Genomic DNA, 13936 nt, shown 5'->3' on the forward strand with positions numbered 1-13936 from the left:
AACAGGAAACTGGGACAGTTACTAAGGGCCATTTCCCACATTACGTGCCAAGGAAACACTGCATGCAGGTAGCCGTCAGTCGCAGCCCGCCCTGCCCCTCTGAAGAGTTTGGCTGTATGATACATATATTTTTCCACACTTTGTTTTCAGCCCTACCCACCCCCAAAACTATATGCTATACCTGTTAACACTTCATGTGTCTGGTAAAGTCATTATTTCTGCTGCAACAGACTAAGACTCTTTTGAGAAATGATTTTTTTTTAAAATCATCCTAGGCGTACCCCTAAAAAAGTAGTCACAAGAGAGCTTCAGCTCTGAATTTTCTCTGTGTTCTAGATATACTTGTTTGATGCAGCAAAGTCCCAGTGGTCAGAAGCCATCTATGCAAACTCAAGCTTGATTCTTTCTCTTTCCAACACACCCACCACGTCCACACAGCATTAGTAGTAGTAGTAGTAGTAATAATAATAATAATAATAATAATAAATTATTTGTACCCCATCCATTTGACTGGGTTGACCCAGGCACTCTGGGTGGCTTCCAACATATATAAAAACATAATAAAACATTAAACCTGAAAAAGCTTCCCTATACAGGGCTGCCTTCGGGTGTTCCCTAAAAGTTATATAATTACTCATTTCCTTAACGTCTGGTGGAAGGGCATTCCACAGGGTGGGTGCCACTACCAAGAAGGCCCTCTGTGATGGAAATCATGTGCTGATTGGACGAAGAGAGGCAGTGATGTTGGCACCACGTCCACTGCCCCAATACAGACTTCTCTGCTGCTTGTGCTGCTGGTAATCTATCAGACAAAGCACATACCAAAAGTCAGGGAAGCATCCTATATAGGCAATGCACTTAGGACTGCTAATTAAGCTGTCCACTTCTTTGGACTAAAGTAGTACCCAGTGCAGAATATGCTATCTACCCCCTCACTTCAGACCAAATCAGTCCGTTTGTACTGTGGTGGCCTTGAATGACAAACATACACATGGGTTGGATCCTGTGAACTGTTAATAATCTAAGGGTGGTTCTCCTATACCTCCCTTCACCTCCCCATTGCCTGTTTTTGCCCCATGATGGAAGACCAGCCTGTAAACATTTGCATACTCATACTGCTTTTAGAAGCTGGTGCCCCTCCTTGTGTTGCTTGCCAATCCCACCTGGCCCCACCTCACTTACCTTTACTCACTCAAACCCCATATCCTCACAGCTCCTCTCTCTCTCTCCATTCCTGCTTTATACAAACCTCTGCTATTGTTTAAAACATTCTAAAACATGCCTTTTCTTTTGCTCCCCTCCTCTTCCAAATTTAAGATTGTGGTGAAGCACTACATATCCTCCAACTGGGGCTGCATGATGACAGTCTTACATTTTATGTATATAAGAAGAAATGATATTGACTCTGTATGCTGAGTTATTGCACTTTTAATGCTTTTTAAGGTGGTAGCTAGGCTCTTAAATATGCATATCTTATCCTTGAAGTTGACAGAAACATCTTCACGATATGCAAGGAAGATTTCAGGCACCACTGCTCTGCAGGAAGCGCTGAAAGAGAAACAGCAGCACATTGAGCAGCTCCTGGCTGAGAGGGACCTGGAGAGAGCAGAGGTTGCTAAGGCCACCAGCCATGTTGGGGAAGTAGAGCAAGAGCTGGCATTGGCACGAGATGGCCATGATCAGGTAGGCCCTTTACCCATTGAAATGTGGATTATTCTGTTTCCTAGTGCAAGAATCATAGAATCATAGAATTGGAAGAGACCACAAGGGCCATCCAGTCAAACCCCCTGCCAAGCAGGAAACACCATCAGGCTAAACATACCCAGCTCCCTAAGCCGTTCCTCATAAGGCATTGTTTCCAGGCCTTTGACCATTTTGGTTGCCCTCCTCTGGACACGTTCCAGCTTGTCAGTATCCTTCTTGAACTGTGGTGCCCAGAACTGGACACAGTACTCCAGGTGAGGTCTGACCAGAGCGGAATACAGTGGTACTATTACTTCCCTTGATCTAGACGCTATACTCCTATTGATGCAGCCCAGAATTGCCTTGGCTTTTTTAGCTGCTGCATCACACTGTTGACTCATGTCAAGTTTGTGGCCTACCAAGACTCCTAGATCCTTTTCACATGTACTGCTCTCAAGCCAGGTGTCTCCCATTCTGTATTTGTGCCTTTCATTTTTTTTTGCCCAAGTGTAGTACTTTACATTTCTCCCTGTTAAAATTCATCTTGTTTGCTTTGGCCAAGTTGTCTAATCTGTTAAGGTCATTTTGAAGTGTGATCCTGTCCTCTGGGGTATTAGCCACCCCTCCCAATTTGGTATCATCTGCAAACTTGCTCAGGATGCCCTCAAGCCCATCATCCAAGTCATTGATAAAGGTGTTGAATAAGACTGGGGCCCTTTTCGCATTTTTTGTACATATCCCTTTTAAATCTTAACTCAGTTAAAAGTTCTTTAGATAGCCACCCTGGCTTCTTTAGGCACCTTCCATGTTTCCGTCTCATTAGTATTGCCTGAAGTTGTGCTTTTAATATCTCCCAACCATCATGAACTCCCTCCCCTTTTAGTATTTCTGTCCATGGGATCTCACCCTGCGTTTCCCTAAGTTTTCTGAAGTCGGCTTTCTTAAAGTCTAGAATTTGAGAGGATGGATTAGTAAAAAGACTCTGCCAAAAACTGAGAGAGAAGTTTTGCTTGGGTCTGTTAAAGAGGCTCCATCATTAACATGGAAAAAAATGACCCGTACCATCCAACCCCAAACACTTTCTGCACTGGCCAGATAAGATCTTAGAATAAAACACATTAATTCTGCATTAGCTCAGTTTTGATAAGGCATGGTGTTACTTTCTTGATGCAGGCAAATTCAAGGTGTTAAACCACGTATAGTTCATGGTAATCTGATTTTAAGTAAATGGGTGGCTTGTCTAATATGCATCTTTGTTAATCAGCGAATACTGGAAATGGAGGCTAAGATGGACCAGTTGAGGGCTTTGGTTGAAGCTGCTGACAGAGAAAAGGTGGAACTGCTTAACCAACTGGAGGAAGAAAGAAGGTATGCTAAATTTGTAATTTGGGCATATGCAAAAAGATGTATTTTGTTATTTTAGAACAAATTATAATTCTTGGTACTCATTGAGTGGCATTGAGTAAATCATCCTTATAAGTACTTGATGGTGATGTTGAAGGAGAACAAAAAGAAAAATTAGTCCCACGTGCCTAAAATCGTGTGGTGGTGCTGGTGAGGAAGAAGAAAAGAAACGAGGCTGGCTAGGTTCCTTTTCCATCTTTACTGTTGATTAAGTGTGTAACCTCCAGAAATTTCCCCTCTCTGTATCTGTACTACAGGCTTGAATCAGTTTTATTCCACTTTTAGCTGTAAAGGCCTTCCTCAAATCATCTTGGGAATTGCAGTTAGGTTAGGATGATTGTTTCTTTAGAAATCTCTTGTCTGTCCTCCTTGGGAGGAGGGAATATGTTGTTTAATCTCTCTTCCTCATCTCTGTAAAAACTGGGAATATTAGCATAGCTAAGGGTTGTAGAGATGGACCAGATAAAGGTGGGAGGTAATTTTGCATCTGAAAACAGTTTTGTAAATGTACTAATACTCTTCAGAAAGTTTTTGAGCAGACTCACTGCTTTATATTTATATTGTACAGCAGTAAGGCTTAAACTATTGCAAGTCATGGAAATTCCAGTTCAGTGACTGCTTTAACTTTGTCCCTGGTTGGCCTTGAGCAAGTTGCCAAGCAACCTAATAGTACCAGTGTATTTGGCTGGTACACATTCACTGAACTGGCATTTTGCGGCTCAAGAAATACTCATGGCTTCAGCCGTCTAGTATTTCCTCCACTTCCACGTACCCTTGTAACTTGTAATTGAGCAGCTTCAGAAGCAGGAAAACTATGGAGTCATCAGAAACTGCTGATAAATGCAGATTTGAAATTGAGTCTCTCTGCATCCCACTGACAAGCTAGCTGAGATTCCTGCATTGCAGGGGGTTGGACTAGATCAGGCATCCCCAACCTGTAGCCCTCCAGATGTTTTTTCCTACAACTCCCACGATCCCTAGCTAACAGGACCAGTGGTCAGGGATGATGGGAATTGTAGTCCAAAACATCTGGAGGGCCGAAGTTTGGGGATGCCTGGACTAGATGACCCTTGGGTGCCTTCCAACTCTGTGATTCTATGAAACCTCTAGAATTCTGTTTCTGCTATGGGTCTTGTTCACACCTTGTGTTTACTGTAGATAGAATTTTGAGTAACTTCAGAGAAATGTCATGCAATGCTCACACACGATGTAGTGAATAGGATTTTCATCACATGCAAGGGCTTTCCTGTGGGAGGCTGTGGGAGGAATTTTGGTGCCCAGCGCAAGAAGTTCATATGGCTAATTAATATAGAGAACAATCTACTGTGAACTCCTGTGAAAGACAGTTTGAAATGACTGAGTGGATTGTTAGTGTTTTTGCATGGCCTTTGCTTGTTTCCATGATGGTTCCACAAGAAAACTTCCCAGTGGGTTAACATAACAGTCTAGGGGGCCATCCATTCTAGCATTCTGCTCTCACACTGGCCATACAGTTGCCTTTGAGAAGCCGACAAGGAGGACATAAGAACAATAGCACCCCCAGTGATTCCTAGCAGTTGGTATTCAGAGGCATTGTGCATCCAAAAGTGGACACAGAACATACCCGTTCCAGTAAGTAGTCAGTTCTCCATGTGACTAATCTCTGCTCATAATGGCACCCAAAATGCAGCCTCTGCCAGTCAGCAGCAACTTGCCTCTTTTCACCCACTTCACCCTTTGTTGAGGCTGCAGCAATGAAGACTGGAACTGCTCCTTCCCTTGGATATGTGTTGGCTATTAATTTCACTGTGGTTAAGGTAAAGAAGATATATTTTCCCTGTGAACTCCCACATGCTTCCAGGAACTGTCAATGACATAGATAAACATTTCTCGATATTTAAACGGCTTTGAGTTGTATAAATTTCCAGAAGTGTAACAACAAAGATGGTATAGACCAGCCGTGTAATATGATCCACTTGTTTGCCTCAATGGCCTGTTTTGGAGGATGTAGCATATACCAAGGGAAGAATTATATCTAGAACAGTTGAAATAACTGAAACACATTTTAAAAATAGCATGGTCTCAGGCACTTGGATGTGTAACTGGCAAGTCCTTTGAGCAGATAGATGAACACCTGGCATCCAGGGGGTGAAGAGGAAGTACTAGATGTTCTCCTTCAGCAACAACCTGAGTTTGAAGAGGACATTGACTTTTCATAGAATCATGGAGTTGGGTGGCATCCCCAGGTGTCATCTAGTCCAACCCCCTAAAATGCAGGAATCTCAACTAAAGCACCCATGACAGATGGCCATCCGCCCTCTGCTTAAAAACCTCCAAGGAAGGAGAGCCTGCACCCTCCCGAGGGAGACTGTTCCATTGTCAATCAATTCTTACTGTCTGAAGGTTTTTCCAAACGTTTAGTTGGAATCTCCTTTTTTGTAACTTGAAGCCATGGGTTCGGGTCCTACCTCCCAAAGCAGGAGAAAACGAGCTTGCTCCATCTTCCATGTGACAGCCCTTAAGATACTTGAAGATAGCTATCATATCTCCTCTTAGTCTCCTCTTTTCCAGGCCAAACATTCCTCATAAGTCTTGGTTTTATGAGACAGTGGAAGAGGACATCAGATGTCCCCTTGAGGCTGCAGAAGAAATGGATGTTGTAAGCATGCCCCCCAGCTGGAATTGCCATAGTGGGAGCAGGGATCCATTGCCTCCTTCTACTTTTATAGTGCTCCTAGTCTGTACCTTTCTATGGCCAAGAGACTGTCACTTGATAATGACAATACAGAAGTGACTTTCTTGGTGGTAGCACCTAATCTTTGGATTGTGCCCCTCCCCCTCGGTAGCTTGAGAGGCAAAGGTGGGCTTGAAGCACCCCTTAAAAGACCTGTATGCTTCCTGGGCTCTAATTCTTAATTCTTAGACTTCTTTCTTTTGTGTAGTGCTCAGTTTTAATCTATGCTATATAGTTTTATTCTTTTTTTTACTTGGTTTCTTTTGATAGCTGTTTTTTATTTGATAGTTGTATACTTTATGTTGACCACCTAGAGCTCTTTTGTTACATGGTATATAAATTTGAATAAGTAAAATAAAGAAGTTGTGATGCTTTACTACCTCCCCCTCAAAAAAGTGAGCAGATCTTTTCCCTTCTGTTCTTACTTGCAGGAAGGTTGAAGACCTCCAATTCCGTGTAGAAGAGGAATCCATTACAAAAGGCGATTTAGAGGTAAAATGCCTCCAATTCTGCAAAGTTGATTGTATGGGTTAGGATTATTCTAGCTACTAATATTGCAGGTTATAAGCAGATGAAAGTTACAAGGTTTTATGCTTTGTGGTTGACAGTCCAGAAATATACAAAACAAATATCAATACAGTACTGTCATATTTTTTATTGGAATATATTCTAAAATTGTGTAGCTTGTAGGAGTTCTGATGGTTTTTTCCTAGTTCTTCACCCTGCATCTGAACAAGTAACTTGGTTTCATCCATATGTTTTCAGTTCCATCATTTATATATTTTGCAGGCACCACTCCAAAATATTTATTACCATTGTCAACTAAAAATCCAATGCTAAAGTTTATAAAAGTTGCAGTGTATAGCTATATCCTCACTGAAATGAATGCTGAAGTTGGTATATACATTAATTAAGGCACCAGTGATTAGCCCAGTCCATCACTCTGCACTTCTAAACAATGGCTTTAGTTTCTTAGACTATGTTCTATTCAAGTATTGGATAAAGTGCAGTAATCAAATGTAGATGCTGAACATCTTCTTGCTTCATTGCCAGTACATGTATTTTACCAAAATCTGTAGGCACACGTTGATTTGCATGTTGGGCTTAAGCAGAGAAGCTCCATGCTTTCACTGCTGTTTTGGGCTCTAAATTTATAACGCTGGTTATCTTGAAGCTTCTTTAACATGTTCTTGCCTAGTCTGAAAAAACCAGAATGTTTAGTCGTTGCCTTTTCCCCTACATTATGTGCAATGCAAAATTTAAAACTGACTTGCAGAGCTGCAAGTAGTTTCAATCTGGAAATGCTAGCCTTGTATTGAGATGTCCATTTCAAATCTTCTTTAGTTCAACTTTTACATTAGTCTTTCATACACTTTATCTAGAATTCATGGAATACTCATTTACTCTTTTCAGTCTATAGTCTTGTGTCCTTTTTGTCCTTATGTTATCAGTATATACAAAAAAACCCCAATAATTTTATTATTTCAATAACTTCTACCCAGCCTTAATGTTTGTGGACTTAGGTTAATAAAGGGTGGAAATGCATTAACTTTCTCCCATTGAAAAGTGGCTGTTCCCTCCCCATCATTACCACAGTGAGAAGTTTTAAGTACAGTGTTAAATGAAGTTGACCTTGGAAAAGTCTTAGAAATCCGTTTTGCTGGAAAACACATTGGCTACATGCCCACTTTGTATTCTGGACATATAATAAAATTCAGTTTATGTATAAGTTCTAGCAAAAGATCACACTGTGAACCCCGCCCCCCCCCCCCCGCCCCCGTGCATGTGTACACATTTCCACGCAGGCACACACACCCCTACAACAGCACTGGCTTTTGCAACCTGTGGGACTTCCCTATCCAACAGCTTCCATGGGTGGGTGTGCTTTTGGACAGTCCCTCAATTTCAGGTAATTCTTATATTATGGGAGAAGAGGAAAATCATTTCAGAGAGGAAAATCATTTCAGATAGAAAGAGGTACAATTCTATAAATCTATCCAGTTTGAAGAGTCTGAATGTACCAACTTACTTGCCTCTTTTTCGCTGTATTTAAACTGTAGTGTTAAGCATTCCCGTGAATTCTCTTTGTTTTAATTTTGCTGATAGCAAAAGAGGCAGATTTCTGAAGATCCTGAGAATGTAAGAGGACATCTGAATGTGTGGAGACATTCCCCCCCAACCCCATTTTAACACAGATTGTTTACCAGTAAAACTTCTTTTTGATGATGATGTATTTAAACGACTAATGAAATAATCTGCTGTTGGGGCCTCAGCTTCCCTGTTTGTGTGCATGTAGCTGTGAGAACCATTGCAGCATTCTAAATGTAGGATCTTGTGCAATTCTTGTTAAAAAATAATGCTGTGTTCATAGATTTGGTTTGTGTTTTATACCCAGTCCCCAAGCTTAATAGAGTGCCCCTAATTCTAAAGCCTTGTGATCTTTTTTTGTAGGCAGTTAATCCTGGGTTCTGTTTAAAACCACCAGAACGCTCAGCCTCTACCAAAATTCTGTTGGCCAGCCTAGGAGCTCTGACATATGTTCAGTGGATGGCAGTTCAGGAGATGAAACTCCCATGTTCCATGAGAAGAGAGAAAGGCAAAAAGGAGAAGATAAAAATTTAACCTTCATTTAGCATATTTCCCACACCTGTTCAATTTTCAATGTTTTAGAGAAATAGTTTCACTTCATTACATGGAAGATTCTCCATTGTTGCAAAAGGAAAAAAGTTAGCGGCTTTTCTAAGATCCCCAGGGACAGAACTGAAAGAAAATAGAAATATGGAGCTTGTTTTCAGCTGTGCGTCCTTCCATGTTCCATTTGCACAGAGCTAAGTGTAGCAAACTTGGTCTCTTCTGTTCTTCAAAATCAGGCCATAGGGTGTTCAAATAAATCTGCATGCAATCTGTCCCTTTCCCCCTTTTCTTTTTTGGATACTTTGTGCTTCCCTCAGGCTCTGATATCTTTTATATGCTGGTCGCTTCCTTTCACTTTTAATGTAGCCGCATAGACGTATTTGCTTTTCAGGGAAGCTGTTGGCTTTTTATCTGAGCATTTGCTAAAAGGTTGATGCCACATTTTATAGGGTTCTCAGCCTCATAGGCCAGGGGATTTGGAATGATCACCACCCCATTTATTCCAGTTTGTACCAGTAGAAAGGTGCTAGTGCAGAAATACTTTCCCTAGTTGTCTGATGGGACCTGCTCCTTTGCATTTACAGCAACATAATTGCATACATTTATCTAGCAGTTCGAAAGCACATCAAAAATGCAAGTAGATAAATAGGAACCGCTATGGCGGGAAGGTAAACGGCGTTTCCATGTGCTGCTCTGGTTTGCCAGAAGCAGCTTTGTCATGCTGGCCACATGACCTGGAAGCTGTACGCCGGCTCCCTCGGCCAATAATGCGAGATGAGCGCGCAACCCCAGAGTCGGTCACGACTGGACCTAATGGTCAGGGGTCCCTTTACCTTTACCTTTAATTGCATACATTTAGGGCATGAAGGTTTTCATGGCATTGAGAGGAAAAACTGCCTTGTTGACTTACAGTGTCTGAAGGCCAAACTGCTATGAGAAGCACAAGGCAACAGCTAGTAAAAAGCTTGTCAGCTCTATGCAGAAAGAAGAAAGAGTCCTGGAGTCCACTTTGCATGATGAAACTTTATTCCAAAATAAATTTGTTAAGTTTTTAAGGTGCTAAAGGACACTGATTCCCCCCCCTTACAATCGACTAATGCAACTGCTCCTCTGGGAGTTTTTATGCAGAAATAAAGTTATAGATTTTATATTGAGGGCCCAAAATAGTGGGCCTGTTACACATATTGGTGAGATATTTTTTGTAACTGCAGGCCTCACACTTCAAAACCAGAGTGTATTTTTAAAAAATATTTTCTTCCATACTCCCAATTTTGTGTATGTCCATATTACTTGCAGCAAGTAAGATACAAGGGCAGCTGCTTTTCTTCTAGAGATTTCATCCCTGCCTCTTTCTGATTTGTATCAGATCTCGAGAAATGGGAGCCATTGATGTAAAACTGAAAACAACACCTCAAAAAATTAGCTGTGTTGAGAAACATCCCTTGGAGGAAAGCATAATTCAGCATAATCTCACATTTCCGTGAGTAAACTAAAAAAATTGTACAGCTATCATTTGCCTACAGGCAAATTTAAAACAGAATTTAGAAGAGAATGCCATACATGGGACCAAATTCCACCCCCACCCCTCCCCCCAAAAAACCCAGTAGTACAAGGTAATTTCTTCTTAACAGTTCTTCTTGGTAACTAATTTTTGGATTTTTATCACGTGAAGCCAATTGGAAGTAAAGTTCATAGCTAGTTTATCTTTAGCTGCGTGCATTGCTTGTTAGCATACATTGCCCATGGAAGAATTTGATCTGTCTTTCCAGGGTGCTTTTGTGCAGGGTTGCCTTACAAGCTCAGCAGTATGCAGATGAAGAAAGAGAACAAGGACTCAGCCTGTGACTCATTTAGATCCCGTTTTTCTTGCTCCTTTCTTTATCTGGGAAACTGAAGAGTCAGACACTGCAATGATTTACATCTAGTCCAGTGATGGTTCTATTGAGAGGACCATCTTTTTCACGGGGACACTGTTGACCCCTTGTAGGAGGAGGAAGGAGGGATCCCGGACCAGGTTACCTGAAGGGCTGTGTTTGCCCATATGAACTTGCCTGAGTCCTTAAGCAGCTTCAGAGGCACTCTCTGGGTCACCTCCATGGGCCATACCGTTGGCACGTACTAAGTACAGGGCCTTATCAGCAGTGGCACCACAGTTATGGAATTCTTTTTGGAGAGCTCAAGTCAGCCACTTTGTTTCCTTTCCTGCCTTTAGATCAGGGTTGAGTAATCTGTGGCCCTCCATATGTTGTTGGACTCCAAGCCCCAGGGTCAGTCACCCCTACTTTAAGTGAGCTGTTAAGAAGTATTTATTTTAGTAGGCATTTAGATTTTTTTTAAAAAAACTTGCCTTAATTGTTCTGCTTCTACCTCCTCTTTAGTGTTACTGATTGTAATATTGTTTTAATTAATTTATTTTAATGATATGTAGCTACTTCAATAGTTATACACAGCTGTAGAAAAGTGATATTTAAATGGCAGGTAATAAAAAGAAATACGTCTCATCCAATTTTGGGGTATACTTGGAACGTGTTGAAACTGACTGATCTTTTCCAGTTGGTATACTAGAGATGGTGGCTGCTGGTTATTGCGTCTGTTATTGTCCCATCACCACAAATGTATCTTGTACAAGCTGCCTTGTACTGAGCTATGGCTGCTCTCTGGTGAAACTTTTCAGAGATGCTCTGCCAACACCGTGTTTTACTCACTTTCTAACTCCCGTTGGTTGAAATATTCTGTGCTGCAAGTGGTAAAAAGTTAGCCATACCTCATTGTTAGCCATTCCTCATTTGTGATTTAAACATAAAAAACGAGTTCTCTATTAATTGAGCTCTTCAAATCAATTTATTTGAAACATTTATACCCTGCCCTTCTGGTGTAAAAATACCACTCAGGGCAGTTTATAAAATAAAATACTGCTGTTTCATAAAATAATTACAAAAAAGGGACGGTGTCAGCTGTTGAAAAATCAAAGAAACATTGTCTGCCTCATCAACAAAAAAGCCTGCTTTAATAAAAATGGCATTTGGTAAGTGGTGAAGAACAGGAGGGGACCGACTGCCCTTTCCAGGGCGTCCTGGGTGCAGCCACTGGGAACGGTCCTCTTTTGTCTCACCCAGCTGTGCATTCAACAGCATGACACCCTCTCAGGAGGACTCTGTCCCCTAATCCCCACCTCATTTGCTGCATGTTCAGGACTGGCCTTAGGTGCTCACAGCAAAGGTACCTTTTAACAAGCAGCTTCTCTTGGATCTTGCTAAGTCTGCCAGGCCTTCAGGGGGGGCCAAATTCAACCAGACCTTCCAGATTCACACCCAGTAATTAATTCTGGAGGTGACTCCTCTACCTGGCATGCTAGTCATGAGGTAAATAACTGCTAAATACTTTTGTCAGCTATATAAAATGCGGGGCTTTCTTGGAGAGCTCTCTTATGTGCCTGTACTAAAAGCAGACATTGCTTACAAGTACAGTGGGACCTCGGTTTAAGTACACAATTGGCTCCGGCAGTCTGTACTTAAACTGAAGCGTACTTAACCTGAAGTGAACTTTCCCATTGAAAGTAATGGAAAGTGGATTAATCCGTTCCAGACGGGTCCACGGAGTACTTGAACTGAAAGTACTCAAATCGAAGCGTACTTAGACTGTATTCTGTTCCTAAGTACTGTATTCTAAGTTAAATCAGCAACTGAAGGCTTCAGACCTTGCCGCAAAAGAGGTGAGCATTAAATGGCTTCTATAGGCAAAAATAACTTCTCAATGTTCAACAAGGAGTTTGGTACTGACCCAGCAACTAGGTTTTCCTTGCAGTCCACTTCAAAGATGGTTATTGATGCCCTAGTCCGTGACCCCTCACTGGTCCTGGTTCCAGGTTTGGAAGCGGCCCTTGGACAAGGTGCCATGTAGTGCTCCCCTCCCCAAATGAGCCTGCCTCCTCCTGCTCACGGCTGCTGCCACTATGCATTCCCATGGCCTCTCTGGGCCGAGAAGGAAAGGAGAAGGCATGTGGGGATTGCAAGACCCTCTTAGAGGAAACCTGGGACTTGCCAGATAGTGTCATTGTGAATGTTTTGATCTTCCACAGGTGGCAGCACCTGTTTATGGTCAAGATTCCTAGGCATGTCACATTATACCTGTTCAAGGCAATTGTGTCTCTTAACATAACAAAATCCCCAAATCCTCCCGCATCACTTTTTTGTTTGAAGCAATTTCCAGCTATCTGCCTTGGGGAAGGGGCTTCCTACCTTTTACCACTTCTGATCAATTTTGTAGCAGTTCTTTTTGGTGGACATCCGGTGGTAATTCACTAATAAGATGCCCCTGAGAAACCCTAGATCAATCTTTGGAACGAATCCAAGTTACCTTTAGTCACACACACACCCTTTTTAGAAAAATCTGGAATGCCAATTCATACAATTTCTGCGTCGTGGGTGACAAGTGAATCTCAAATCTTCTACTCTTCTCTTAATAGTAGAAACTTAATAGTACAGCAAGACCATGAGCAGAAAAGCTTGTAAGTCTCTAGGGATGCATTCAGACTTTTCCATAAGCAGAAAGTGAGTGGATATTTTGCCTGCTGCCACAAGCCTTTATTTATTTTTTAAAGCCGGTCAACATTTCACAGTGAACCCCAGGAGTCTGATAGATATACAGTCTTGCAGGGGTGAAGGAGGGCTTCAGAGAGTTGTAGGGAGTACTGAAGGGCCATCAAGTCCCCTGCTTGATGTAGGGATTCCAGAGCAAGAGCATCCCCAGCAGATGGCTGCCTAGCCTTGTCTTGAAGAGGTCCAGCGAGGGAGAAGCCCATGTAGTTAATTAGTTCCATTGCCCAACTACTCCTGCTGTTTAGAAGTGCAGCCAAAATCTCTTCTCCAATAACTTAGTGGAGGCCATAGATGTAGTCCTGCCCTCTGGAACAGCACAGAACAAGTCTTTGCCCTCAGGTATTTGAATCGCATCTTACAAAGCATTAACTATTCTAATGTGTGCTGATAATTGTCACACTGATAAATAACTTTGGCTGCATGACTTTACCTTGCCATTTCTTCTTCTCCTTCTCCTTCTCCTTCTCCTTCTCCATGCTCCTTTGTCTCTCTGTGTGCACATCTTTTCTCTCAACATATCAGCCATTTGTTGTTACACTTTCAAGTCGGTCTTTCTCACCTGCAACATCACCTTGTTTGTTTTTTCTTTTTTGATTTCGTTACCCACGTGGCTCTTTTGCTGCTCATCACTGGTAGAAGACAACTGGTGGCACACCCTGCATGTGGCTCCTCTTTCCTCTTGTGCTGGCATGTGATGGTGGCACTGTTGTGTTCTCTTCCTTTCCCTTTTTACTAACAGACGCAGACCAAACTGGAGCATGCGCGCATTAAGGAGCTTGAACAGAGCCTGCTCTTTGAAAAGACCAAAGCTGAGAAACTCCAGAGGGAGTTAGAAGACACTAGGGTAATGAACTTCACTGTTTTAAATGAACAAGACCTGATTTTGGTTTTGGTTTTTTTGTGA

The 13936-nt window shown here is 42.0% G+C and overlaps 1 protein-coding gene across 13 annotated transcripts in view; it reads left to right on the forward strand.

The window, feature by feature from the left end:
• Positions 1-13936, forward strand: part of CLIP1 (CAP-Gly domain containing linker protein 1) — a 99228-nt gene that overhangs the window by 35173 nt on the left and 50119 nt on the right. For 8 of the 13 annotated variants that reach the window (XM_060269432.1, XM_035099337.2, XM_060269438.1 and 5 more), the window contains 5 exons: positions 1486-1683; positions 2948-3051; positions 6232-6292; positions 7907-7939; positions 13772-13876. In XM_060269432.1, the coding sequence (XP_060125415.1) occupies positions 1486-1683; positions 2948-3051; positions 6232-6292; positions 7907-7939; positions 13772-13876 (501 nt within the window). The remainder of the gene's footprint in view (positions 1-1485; positions 1684-2947; positions 3052-6231; positions 6293-7906; positions 7940-13771; positions 13877-13936) is intronic. The other 5 variants (XM_060269435.1, XM_060269439.1, XM_060269437.1 and 2 more) reach the window with 3 other exon arrangements.

The sequence above is a fragment of the Zootoca vivipara genome, chromosome 17 (genome assembly GCF_963506605.1).
Source record: "Zootoca vivipara chromosome 17, rZooViv1.1, whole genome shotgun sequence".
Lineage (NCBI taxonomy): Eukaryota > Metazoa > Chordata > Lepidosauria > Squamata > Lacertidae > Zootoca > Zootoca vivipara.